At 36.3% G+C, this 14,482-nt stretch overlaps 1 protein-coding gene across 1 annotated transcript in view; it reads right to left on the bottom strand.

The window, feature by feature from the left end:
* Positions 1 to 6,092: 6,092 nt before the first annotated feature.
* tdp1 (tyrosyl-DNA phosphodiesterase 1) overlaps positions 6,093 to 14,482 on the bottom strand; it is a 59,624-nt gene continuing 51,234 nt past the window's right edge. Inside the window, 1 exon segment of the mRNA XM_056476854.1 lies at positions 6,093 to 7,433. Within this exon segment, the coding sequence (XP_056332829.1) occupies positions 7,360 to 7,433 (74 nt within the window). The 3' untranslated portion in view covers positions 6,093 to 7,359.

The raw sequence follows: 14,482 nt of genomic DNA, 5'->3' as shown, positions 1-14,482 counted from the left end.
TGTACAACAGATGTGCTGCATAAGAGCAATGATGATGATGGTGATGAGAGATGCTCATACCATCCTTTGACAGTGCATTGAGTGCAGGCTGAAATCCTGATGGATGAGATTGTGGGTGGATCTGGTAGTTCGGCTCTTTTCGTGCGATGCATCTCACTGGGTCTCATCGAAAAACCTTATTTAAGTCCACTTCAGTCTCGGGTGAGTCCATCAGGTGGCCGCGTGCATTGCGTTCAAATTGTCCGTGAGCTACGACTCCTTTAGTAAGCATTTAATAGCAGTTTATGTAGGCTAAACTCGAATGAACTCTCTTGACATATTCACGAAGTGACACAGGTTAAATACTCAGACCTCATCATACGAAGCGCACGTTCCCTGCGATTGAACAAACTCTGAGCACTGACGAATATGGCAAGCCGCTTTAACAATTGGGCTTTAAAAGTAACGCATCTACCAGTAGCTACTTGTTTATCTACTTAACTAGTATTATTTAAGACTCTAACAGTGACTAGTATCTTTTTCTAATTTATTACCACTCCAAATTTAGCTAGAATATTTCTGGCAATATCCTAACCATGACTTTTAACATAGTGAGCAAGGAAAATTTCCTAATATTTTCTAGAATAAAACATGTTCGGTTTTGTTTGAGAGAATAAGTTTTCAATTGACACACTGCGCATCTGGAAAGTATTCCTAGTGCTTCACTTTTTCCACATTTTTTTTATCTTACAGCCTTACTCCAAAATGGAATAAATTCATTTATTTCCTCAAAATTCTACACACAATACCCCATTATGACAATGTGAAAAAAAAATATTTTTTTAAATTGTTGCAAATTTATTAAAAATAAAAACCCTGGAAAATCACCTGTACATAAGTATTCACAGCCTTTGCCGTGAAGCTCTAAATTGAGCTCAGGTATTCTGTTTCCGCTGATCATTCTTGAGATGTTGTAGCGGCTTAATTGAAGTTTAACTGTGTTTAATAGGGTATATGTGGAAGTATGCTAAAGTGCTTTTAATTTGACAGTAACCTGGGTTAAACGTTTCTGGTAAACTGTATACCACTGCAAAATCGGCATGTTTAAGGTCTGTTTTCTTTAAAAATCTGCGATCTTCACTGGCTGAGTGATATCCGATATAAAGTGGGTCTCAGATTGCACAAGAAGCATTGCATTAAATTACATTTTTCTTAAAATATGTCTTAAAATATTAACATTTATTGTACCCCAGTCTATTCAATGAAGCTTCTGCGCTAGCCTGCCGATTCTGACCGATTCTTAAGCTTGAGCAACTAAATAAACGCCAAAGTCTATTTAACTGATTGTATTTTAATTACATTACGACATCCATGCTGTAAAAGGAACCATATAAAATGGAAAAAAAAAATCACATTAACTGTTCACCGGAAGTTTATCAGTATGGGAAAAAACACTAGCTCAGCATATACCCTATTCAGTTGACTGGACATGATTTGAAAAGGCATACACCTGTCTATATAATGTCCCAGGGTTGACAGTGCATGTCAAAGCACAAACCAAGCATGAAGACAAAGGAATTGTCTGTAGAAGTTCGAGACAGGATTGTTTCAAGGCACAAGACTGGGGAAGGTTACAGAAAAATTTCTGCTGCTCTGAAAGTTTCAATGAGCACAGTGGCCTCCATCATCCGTAACTGGAAGATGTTTGGAACCACCAGGACTCTTCCTAGAGCTGGTCAGCCATCTAAGCTGAGTGATCGGGGGAGAAGGGCCTTAGTCAGGGAGGTGATCAATAACCCAATGGTCACTCTGTCTGACCTCCAGCGTTCTTCTGTGGAGAGAGGAGAACCTACAGGGTACATATTGACAACACCTGGGTAGACATTAATAAGCTAAAAACAAATATTATCAAAGCTGGACTAATAAGTATTTGAACCTAAATAATGGAATAGATTTCAGTAAAATCAGAAACACACAGTATATCGATTTAGTTTCAAAGAATAAATGTAAAATCAGCTTGCCACACAATGCTTTCAGCCAAGACTCCCAGTTGAAGCATAAACCCGTCACAATAGACAGCTGTAGCCTGATTGCGCATGCAACTTCATCAGTGTCAGAATCAGAAAGAATAAATGTCCTGTGAAGTGTAGACTGACACTCAACACTGGCTTAGCCATATTTTGCACATCAGAATTAAGGTACGACATAAGGAAATGAGTTATGTGTAAGATTTCTTTTTTAGGGAGATAAAAAAGCTAAATTGGTTTGCAAATTTCTTTTAAAGAAATATATTACAAGCATACTTACCAACCAAAATGCTTTAAATAAAAAGGTTTGTTTAGGGATTAAAAGAGAATAATAAACAACACATGTTAATTGTGCTTGGGCATCTAAATTCCAACCGAAGCTTGAAAATCTATGAGCACCACTGGGGCCATTATTAGTAATAGCCGGGATGTAATTGGAATAGTTAACACAGTAGTCACTCATTTGAATGGTAAACCTATAATGATACTAATTATTTCTGCCAGGCTGCTCTGTTAGGAATAAATCTAATCTAATGATCCGAGATCAATATTAAAAAGACCTTTTAAAATGGAGAAGCGCTCTCTAATATTTATCTGATCAAAGTCTGAAACGGTTCCAACAAATGTCACAGATGGCTGTGCAAGAGATATACATAATTCAGACTGTTCACGGCAAAAGTGAATATTTCAGTTTCATTATGTAAGATTTAAAAGTTCTACAAGAAATATGCTGGCTGTAAGACTTCTGTACAGTTGTTCCAGGTCTAAGTTAACCTTAACAAAATGCACAGATTGAATAATTGTTTATTAAAAAATAAAAATGATTGGTCAACAGGGAATTCCTTTATATCAATGTCAAGCTATAACTTTTCCAATGTTGCCAGGCAACATGACAATTTCAGGATGAGCAAAAACAGCAGCAATTGTTCTTTATTTTGAACACATTGGATATATCAGTGATGCTGGGGGAGCAGAGTCCTCCTCAAACACATTACTGCTTCACTGTAGCTGCGAATGAAAAAATCAATCCACCCCTGGAGCTCGCCTGGAATTCATTTAAAAGGACATGTCCATAATCAAACTTTCAAAAAAGCCTATTTAAGATGTTTTCACCATTTCATTAGGCCCCTCTTTTATCTGAACTCTATCAAATCTGTCTGAAAATAGATTTGAAAGATTGCCTTTTTTTCTGTATAAATGTAACATGTTACCTACTGATGTTCATAAAATAAGGTGTAAATATGACTTGGTGGAAGTTTTTGACAAGGTTTTTTTTTTAATGATTGATTTACTTCTTTTTACCTACATCACTGGGCTTCAATATAAGCATACTTTCTTTTAACCAAACACAAATCATACCAATTAAGGCAACCCTGGCTGATTATTTATAACTGGGTAAACTGGAAGTGGGCTGAGTTACACAGACCAAAACAAAGACCGACATTCTAACCGGGAAAGCAGATTTTCAAAGGAGAATAACTAACTTCAGCCAAAGTCCCTTTAAGGCAAGTCATCACTCAGCGGCCATCTTTGAAACTCCTCTCGGGCAGTATGCTTGGCCATTCTGTTTGAATGAGGAAACATCAAATTCTCCAAAATTGCTTGCCAAGTTTATGATTAAATTTCATATTAGGAATCACCAATAAAATAGAACAACAACTGTCTCTTTAGTTTCATTTTTAAAAGCTTTAATCACCATATTGACCATTACATTTTTCCACATTCAAAACTGTCTTGTGCATTATATAGTCTTTGCTTTAGCATTGTTTACCAGAAAAACAAAAGAAACAAAAACAATGTTATGTTCATTTAGCATGTTTCTTAAAGAGCCCCTAAAAGGTCATATTTTAGTTTTGGGGTCTCCAACAACAGGCTGATATGCGTGCAAGGTCAAAAACACTTTCATTGTCTTTTAGTATGCATTTAGTTTTACCTAATTATCACTGTGACTCCCGTATGAACCGTTCCCAATTCATTTGTTCCCAAACCCTGATTAGCACGAAGCTAATCTGCGCTGATTGGACCAATGACCCAGTTTATTGCAATTGGTTGACTGGGTTCAGTCTGAGACAGAGAGAAAAGCCCACCACAGCTACAGTATGAAGTAGCAGAAAGTATGAGAGAGCCCAATGCAGGAATGCAATGAAGCAATGCAGTTAAACACCAGCATATTACTCTACTCTTAACGCGAACCCCAAGTAATAACAACGAAACACATTCAGTATTAATCTACACAGTGGCAAAAGTTGAACTATTCTGAAAATTGACCACGTCGTCCATGTGAGGAACAGCTGATGGTGGCCATAGCAACAAAGAGCAAAGGATCGTGAGTTTAGAATTGCATTTAAATTGGTAAAGAAGGATTTCACATTTTTAATCCAGTTTTGGACGCGATATGTGAACAGCCCATAAAGATTTAACCTGAGAGATACAGTAAAAGCACTGATCTATAATAGATAAGCGATTACAAGCCGCGCGGGGTGATTACAAATTATAACACACAATTAAACAAGTATTTTGAAAAATACACAAAACGACGCAACACTTTTAATCACACTCACATGTTATGATCCAGAGGAAGAAGAAACTGGTCCATTTGAACTGTAAAAGTTACTGACAAAGTCTGACAAAGTCCCATAGTCTCTGCTGCTCCTTCAATAGCAAACGGCCGGCGAATCCCGTGTCGCAGTGTATGTTATTGTATCAATTGTCAGAAAAATGACAGGAACAAACACAGCACATGGTTGGCTATACTGTGGTATTGTTGTGAAAATTAACTTCAACCTGTTATTCCCTGCAGCCGAATCTCCATCTGTCAGAGATCGTCATCTTCGCGTCATGACCAGCCCCATGATCCCCAGCGTTCCCCTAGTATCTGAAGTGAAATCGCGTTCACATTTTACCGGGACTGGAACTACATATTTGGTGATGTACCGTGTTGACATTGATGCGATCAAGCAAAAGATCCGAACCAAACTCGATTCGTTTATTCGACTATTCGCCAAAGAATCAATAGTTTTAAACACGGTGCACTTTCAGATTTAAACCTCAGCTGCATGTTTTCATTAACTTAGTGCTGTGTTACAAACTGCATGGAAGCTCATTTTCAAAAACCCATAATAGGGGCTCTATTAATATCTACAGACGTATTATGGTATTTTTATACTGAAAAGCAGCACCAAGCTGATGGTCAGCCGCTGAGCTTCGTTGATCAGGCTAGTTGGTTTGGTGTGTTCCACATGGCGGCTCTCTGATTCAGCATGTAGAATCGGCATCAGAGAGCATTCTGATTGGTTACTCAGGAAAAAATCAGAGCATGAGTGTGAGGTGGTGAAGCAACATAGCAAGGAAACTTTAGGTGCGTTCGACTTGAAACACGCCTGCAATCAACGAGATTAGCCAAGCGCAGGTGGGGCGGAGCTGCAAACGAGGCCATCAGGTCAGACACCTCTGGGCTCATAGTTCACTGCATGATGACAAATCACATGGCGAGATCAATGATTTATTTATTTATTGATTGATCCAATCACATTAATCCAAAAAGATTAAACAATAGAACATTCCCAAAAAAAGAGAGCTACACTTTCAGTGGAAATTTCACAGAAAAGGCAAGATATATCAATGCTACTTTTAAATTTCTTTTAAAAATGTAAAATCGGCTTGACAGGATCAAACTATTTTATAAATGTAGAAATTATTTTAGAACTATTTTATAGAATAATTATTCTATAAAAATAATTATAGAATATAATTATAATTATATATTATGTCAATTTGTTAAGAAAACGTTATGGGGGTGGCATGATCAATGATGACTATTATATTCAGGGTTCATACACATTTTTACTACTAAAATGTAATGACTTTTCCAGGACTTTTCCAGGACTATCAAGTAAAATTTCATGACCTAATGTTTCATGTAATGTCTACGTATACATGGTAAATAATAAGAAAAATGATGCATGCTCAAAGTTATTACAGCATATCATAAAACATGCAACATTCAGTTTAAATAAATCTTTAAATCTGTCAAATTTATTTAGATAATGTTCACACAGCACTTATAATGTGAGAGCATGTGTTTGACCATAAACAGAAAAGTAAAGACGACTAACCTATACTTAAGTATACAGATATTTGTTAAACTAATTTTCATGACTTTTCCAAAACTTGCTGGGTTTTTCAGTTTTTCCAAAACTTTTCCAGGTCTGGAAAATGGCATTTCAAAATTCCATGACTTTTCCAGGCTTTTCATGACCGTACGAACCCTTTATATCACAAGTCTGTAAGACTTATTTGAGTTGATATTTGTTTATTCACTAAAAATATATAATTTAAATCATATGTGGAGCTGTAATACAGTAAAGGATCAGTAAAAAAATTATTTAACAAAATACTGATTTAGTATTTTGTTTAGTATACTGATACTGCAGTAAAATATTTGTGGTCTTTTAATAAGCATGAGGTACACAAGATAGAGATTGCATAAAAAAGTTAGGGAGAAGAAAGTTTGTGAGACGGAAGTTATTTAATAATAAACCCGAAACACATGTGGTTGTTGTCATGCCGTGAACTCAGCCAATCGTGTAATATCGGTGTCATCATCAGAGCTCCTGAAGTCCTGTTTCAGATGCTGCACCAGCTAAATCAATCGTCGCGGGTACTTTAATGCCACATGTGATACTCACTTGGCATCGGCGCAGCGGTGACCAACATGCACCGCTTTAAGACAGATTTTGATCTGTCTGCGCAGTGCTGCATGAAGTCGAACGCACCATTTAATTTGTCTGTATGCTTCGGAAGTTCGATTTCCTTTTGCAGAATGCTAAAACAGACTACTGGTGCCCACGGTGTGGAAACACAGAATGTGGCTCTCATTTCAGTTGGCTTTTGTCTGTTTGATGTGTTTACGCACAGCTATTTGATCCAGATGTGAGGCAACAACACAGTTGGGTTTCATTGATGCTAGTTGTTTGCCTTGCTGTTTGGTGCTTGGTGTTTGCTTGGTGTGTCTCGGCCCTTAAAAGAGTCAAAAACTTACAAACAGCCCCTTTAAGACAAAGGAGAACACTGCTACTGATAAAAAAAAAAAAGATTACATAGTTCAGTGTTTTCTGGCTGTATTTTATTATATATTTTGTTTTACAAAAAGCAATTTATTAAGTAATAACTATACACTATTGTATTTATAACTATAACCATAACACTATTATGGTGTATATCTAACTACTGATATCAAAGGTAAAAGCAAGTCATTTTAAACCTCATAAAGACGAACTGAACAGACCCAGAAAGAGATCCTGATGATCTGATTTCCATGTTAATGCGATCTCGTTCAGATGGTCCCAGCGGCTCAAGAAGGCACCCATACATTTCCATGAGTGTCTGGTGCTTGAGTGTATGGAATGTTCCAGATCCAAGGCCGATCTGCAAGGAGAAAAAAAAAAACACATCATAAATGCAACAGCACATATTACTGGAAACTGAATCGTTGGAAACTCATGATGCTTTGTGAGATGACGCAGGATTACATATTTGCTTCAGGCCAACAATGACTCCTGGAGAGAAGAGAAGGTTCTGACCTCTCCATACTTACCGGTGGCATTAATACTGTAGCGTGTGGACTGTATCTGTATGGAGGATCACGATCAAACTGTGCGCTTTACTAAATAATGGATTGCAGGATACAGACTTCTAGAAAGACTGTAGACCAGCGGTATCCATGGTAACTAGTTGACACAACTGGAGTCAGTCACAAAAACAACACATCAGTTAAAATGCCAATGAAAAGCACATGAAACTAAATGCTTTGGAGAATCTGTCAAAGGGTTCGGTGTAAAACATGTTTATAACTTACTGGAAAATGAGAGTGAGTCACTTTCCACAGAGGAGTTTTTTTCAATTGAGTGAAATGGAGGACATTACAGTCAATCTTCAAAATGTTTGCCTTCAAATGCATTTATATGAGTGACGAATATTTGGTATAATGACACTAGAGATGTTTGAATAAAACATTGGACTGCTTTATGGTTAAAGATACCCAGTCTTTATTTGGGTCTTAAAGGCACAGTTCTACTTTACTTCTATTTATGTCAAAAATCCAAAGATGCAAATTAAATTTATACGCAAAACAGGAATTTGTATAAAAGACGTGTGAATAAAGCAGCGTTTCCATCCAATGAGTCAAAGAGAACAAAATCATCACTTCCTGATTAACTGGCGCCAAATATCAACAGTAAAATCAGACTTTACTGCGGTAGGAGAAGCTATGTCAATCTTTTCTTTGTTTAATAAATTACTTGCGCCCCTGAAGTCAATGCCGACATGCAATGAATGCGTGGTGGCATTTGAGCACAGACACTCTTGATTCTGGAGGTGATGAATAATATGATAACACTAATACTGAGATGGTTAAGGCATTTTAGAATGACCAAAACAACATTTCAGATGTTTTACAATGCGCTCAAGTCCATTCACACACATTTTTATCATCACATGATCTCTTATAACAAAAATACATGACTTTTTTTAATGTGCACACTGGAATTTGTTCAGTAAAAGTGTTTTCATCATAGTTTATGCACATCTTTTTATTGAATAAAAAGTTTATCCTACTCAGTTATGCGCATATGTTTTTTTATGCATATTTTCAAAATTTATGCACATCTTTGTGTTTTCATCAACCAATTTTTTTATGTGCATATCCAAAATGCACATAAAAACAGGTGGATGGAAACATAGCTACTGGCTAGCGGTTTCCAAAAGTCTTTAAAACATATTCTTTTGTAGAAACAAATTTCTTGGCAACTAGCTGAACTAAAGTAATGTTTGTTATTTTATTTAAAAAAAATAACTAAACACTTTATAAAATATATTAAGTTTTTCACAGAAGATAAATTTGATGTAGAAACAAATTTCTTGACAACTTATTTTTTTATTATTAAAAACTATAAAATACAGTTGAATTTATTAGCCACTCTTTATTTTTTTTCTATTTTAAATATTTACCTAATTATTTTTATCAGAGCAAGGAAATTTCCACAGTATTTCTGATTTAAAAAAATATTCTGGAGAAAGTCTTATTTGTTTTATTTTGGCTAGAATAAAAGCAGTTTTTAATTTTTTTAAAAACATTTTATGGTCAATATTATATATTTTTTCGATTGTCTACAGAACAAACCACTGTTATACAATCACTAATTACCCTAACTTGCCTTTTTAAGCCTGTAAATTGCCCTTTAAAGATGCTGTATGTAAGTTTTTGACTCTTCTAAAGCATAAAAATACCATAATATGTTTGCAGATATTTAAGAAACATGCTAAGAGAACGTAAATGTGTTACGTGCTGAAATGTCTGTCTTTGTTTTGGTAATTTAACCCGCCCAATGCCACTTTAGCCAATTATATTTCAACACCCTGGATTGCCTTTCTGGACAACAATGCATTTCATTCATTCAGTCAGAAAGGCTCTGAAAACATGCGTCTGCGACTGAAAGGCGACCTCTGGTGGACATTAGCAGACTCCAAAATGAGACACAGATTCAAAGTTCCATATGATGTTATTAATTAGCAAATAATATAAATATTACGAAACGTAAACATTAGATGAGCAGGTTGCATTGTAACCCCGTGTCCTAACAACACGCTACTTGAGGAGATTTGCAGTGATAAGCAGTTTGGCTGTTTGCACCAGACGAATCACAACAGAAATTTAAATACAGCCATTCAGAAGCACAGAATATGAACTCACTCACGAAATGGTAAGGTTTATAACCTAATTAACACATATTAAATCTCTTTAACATCATTAAATGTACATGCTGGATCACTGATATGTGTTGGCTTGCACTGAGTGTTGAACAGTTCTAAAGTTCAATTTCAAACGGTTTATTTTTGTTAAGTTCTGAGGTGAACTATCTGCTGCTGCTTTCAGTAGTATAGCAATAACTGTCAAACTCACATTATTAGCATTTAACACTGAATAAAGCACATGAGGTGTACCTGAGTTGATCATTGTCAGTTGTCTGTTGTTCAGCTGCAAGAAATAGAAACCGTTTCTTATATATCAATTTGAGGTGTTGGTTAGAACAAAAAATCCTTTTAATATGGAGAATATTCCTTCTATCATGTGCCGTTGCTTTTATATAGAACACGGTTTAAATCAGTCTTTAGGCTCGATAGTTAGGCTCACTTCTGTTGGTCAATCTGGCAACCTGCACTTGCGTTTGTTTGGATCCAGGAATGCAATACCTGAATACTGTCTTGAAAAAAAATCTAGTAAAATATTATTTACTGTCATCATTGCAAAGATAAAATTAATCAGATATTAGAAATAAATGTATTAATAAAGTTATTAAAACTATAAATAAAGTTATTGAAACTATTATATTTAGAAATGTGTTGAAAAAATCTTTGTTAAACAGAAATTGGGGGAAAATATACAGTGGGGGGCATATAATTCAGACTTCAACTGTATATACAAACTTAATTTTTAAAAATATAATATTGTAAAATAAAACATACAATGACCCAGTAATGACTTGTTTAGAGGAGTAGTAGTCCTCACTGCCTTAATAATTTCATTAGCACAACAATTTCAAGAACCTTCAATAATGACAGACAGTCTATTCCTCTAACAGCAGGAACACACAGCGGTAGGGCTATACACATACATTCACATCCAGGCTTAATTGTTGCTTGGAACCACATCAATATATGTGAAGAGGCCAAAACTCATCAAAACCATCCATACTCCAGAAATGGGTGCATTAAAATGCCACGTGACTTACAAAATTGATCATCAGTGAGTTAAAAAAACACAGACATTTATTTTTTGTATTTTATTTATGCCATTTTTGCCTTTATTATGATTGGAAATTGTATTATTTTATTAATTTTATTATAACTTTATTATGACTTTGTTTACACAAAGTGAAGTTGGAAAGAGATGCGGTGATGGGATTGGAAAGGGTCTGTGTTTGGTACTCATACTTAAATTAATGCTATATGTCTTTGCACTGACCACTAGGCCATCAGCGCCAACAAACACATATTTCTGATGCACTTTTTAAAAACTGTTCATCCATGCTCAAGCTAGGAAATGTGACTAATTGCCACTGACATTACAGGATGTGCAAATGACACTAAAACTGCAAGCAGCCTGACCCAAAGGAAAATGTTTTTACTCTAAATAAAAGCCTTGCAAAAATGATTGCTAATGTAATTGTTACGTTTAATGAATAAAACACAATGTGTTAATATGTGACATGTACACACTGGTGCAGCATGTGCATGTTTATATGAGCAAAATAGTTTTAGTTAATGCTATACTGGGTTCACACATCAGACATGAACCATTGCATCACTTGCTCTAGATTACTCCCGGGATGTTTTTCGTCTCGCAAGAATTTTTGTGTGAAAGTTGAATATTTCAAATGTGCACTGATGATCTTATTGAGGAGAATTCCGTACATTCGCAGCAAACACTTTGTAATTTTTCTTTATTTGCGCATTTGCATTGACTGTGTATGTAGTCTACTCACGTGAATACTTAAATTCATATTTGTTGTGAAGTGTATTATTTTCTTTCCAAATGTGCAGAGGATATTGCACATATCAAAGGGATAGTTCATCCTAAAAAAGAAAATGACCTCATCATTTACTCTCCCTAATGTGCTTTTAAACCTTTATGAGTTTTTTATTCTGTTGAACTCAAAAGTTATTTTGAAGAATGCTAGTCGATGGTACTCATTCACTTCGACAGTAGCAGAAAAAAAGGCCATAGGTGTCCAGCAACCAAGAGAAGAAAGAAATTCAAATAGGCTTTGAACTAGTGAAGGATGACAAAGATTTCATTTTTGGGGGAACTATTGCTTAATGTGAAAAGGCCAACATTTACTCATGAATGTCTGTAGTATGGTAAAGGCTAATGCAATCTAATTATTAGCCCTGTTAAGTCTTTACATACCTCATGAGGGTAAAATTAACATTTTACAATGTATTTGTTGTGTTAGATGATATGCTAATGGCTAATCAGATAATTAATGATCGGATTAATTAATTTTAATCCACAATAGACTCAACAATACAACACATCAGTAAACCTCTTTTCGAGAGTTCACACTGAGATCATAAGATCCTCGTGCACCCAGAGCTCCCTCCCATTTGAAGGGCAAGAGGGGATATATATATATATTGCTAACTAAGAGCTCATCTATGATGCCAATTTGGTTTGGACAATTCACTTATGTCACATGTCTTTGGATGGTGGGAAGACCTTTGGAGGGGAAACCCACGCAAGCACGGGCAGAACATGTAAACTGCGCACAGAAATACAGACTGGCCTGGTAAGGACTTGAACCTCTGAAGTTCTTGCTGTGAAGCAACAGTGCCAACCACTGGGCTGCCGTGGAGCCCTATCTAGGAAAAGGGAGGAGGAGTAGGGATGAAAGGGGTGATTTTTCAAGAAAAAGATAACTAAGGTAAGAAACTTAGGTTATTAATGACCCGGTTCCACTGAGTGGTACAGTACAGTATGGTTTGGGTCACCTTTATTATGCTTGCATTTCCACTGACCAAAGAGTACCAAGGGTACCCTTTTGGTGGGTGTGGTGTATGACAGAAAGTTTCAGTCGATGTCATTCTTGCTCGAGGAAATGTCAAAGTAAAGCTGTACAGGTCGTTCACATAAAAGCACTTCTCACAAAACAGATGCTTTATACATATCAATACTCCTGTATAAATGCTCATTACTAACCTTTCTATGATCATGATTTGATTTTAAATACATATCAACGATCGTGCAAAAAAGCCTACTGTAATGTCTGCAATTATATAAAATAAATAAATGCAACATATGTGAACAGACCCTTACAGACACTTACAGTCTCCGATATGTTACCAATAACAGAAGAACTACACACAGCAGACATTTCGTCCATATTTAGGTTCAAAAACAACACAAAACATATAGCCCAGCCCAGTTTGTCCCTTTCTAAAAGGATCGGATGTCAGAAGCATTTCAATAATCATGCGCACGTTATTAACATCAGCTCAAGAAGTTTGTTATTTTTAAATATAGACGTGCGGTGAGCGCAAGCGAGAGAGCGAACCCGCTCGCGCTTTAGACAGCCTTGTAAACAACTATGGGGCACAGGGTAAATTCTGCTCTTCCTCTTGGCTTTGTGGCTGTTCATCAAGACAATGACAAGGTTTGTTTGTGCTCGGGTCGACCATGGCTCGTTATTATACGTGTATATTATTACGGTGTAATGTCTCAGCTGTGTGTTTAAAAATGGCGTTTCCTTTGTTTTCATTCTTCTAGCTTGTGCATGTGCTAGTGATGCATCTCTGTAACCAATAGCGTTCAGCTGCGCGTCTCGCTCTGCCTTTTGGTACCCTTTTGTTGTGCTAGGTACCCTTCCTAAAAGGAACCCAAAAAGTGGATACAGTACAGTTCGCTTTTCAGTACTTTTGACAGTGGAAACGGCCATAAAAGCATACCAAACCATACCGTACCACTCAGTGGAAATGGGCCATTAGTGACTTAGGAATCATCTGATTGGTGAATTGTGTTAGCTAATGCGGGACCAGCCATGGTCAATCATAAGCACGTGATCCTCTCGAAATTAGTTTATGAATAAACGACACACAGTAAACTGGTGTCCAGTTCTGTTTCTCCAAGTATACTTATCTGCAAGTTTTATTCAAAAAATCATGCATGCTTGCTTCATTTCCTCCCCTAATTTAAAATTGTAATGAATGAAGTCCACACTTAATCGATTTTCAAGGACTATCGATGCTCAATCATATTTAATTGCTAGCACCAACAGTTCAAGCAATCTCAAATTTTCTAAACAAATTTTCCTGAAAATAAAATAGTGTCCAATATAAAATGAACGTATAGCTATAGTCACCATTCACTTTCAAGAGATGGGAAATTGGACATTTCTGTTATGAATGCATCCCAAAAACACGAGGCTAAGAAGATGGCAATTCTCATTTTTTGCGAGCGATTCCCACGAGAGGATGTGAAGCAGCACTCAGCAGTCTCCTCTCTGAATTAGAGAATGAGACTCGAGTAGCGGTTTATTCTCGATCACAATGCCTGATCCACCTCCTTTAGTCGTGAACTGAGAGTGAGTCTGTTTGAGAAGCAGAAAGTGAAGTTCTGAGCTGATTTAATGCTAAATGAACCCATCCTGTTCTCATCAGAGAGCAGAAACAGCAGCGGTCGAGTCAGAAATAGACACAGAGATGCATCAGATTAGTCTTAATATAGAGGTGCAGGTACACTTGAGGTATAAAGTCTGCGTCTGTCACTGAGTTCAGCCTGTATTAATAGCATAGGTGTTGATGACGGGGGCTGAGATTACATGAACTGTAAGCGTCAGAATGACAGATGTTCTTATTAAATAAAATTTAAATTGGATATTTATCACAACTTATGTAAAATGACAATAAAAGTTAGATGAAAA

This window comes from Danio aesculapii, chromosome 17 (assembly GCF_903798145.1).
Source record: "Danio aesculapii chromosome 17, fDanAes4.1, whole genome shotgun sequence".
Lineage (NCBI taxonomy): Eukaryota > Metazoa > Chordata > Actinopteri > Cypriniformes > Danionidae > Danio > Danio aesculapii.
This window is presented reverse-complemented; position numbering and strand designations above follow the sequence as displayed.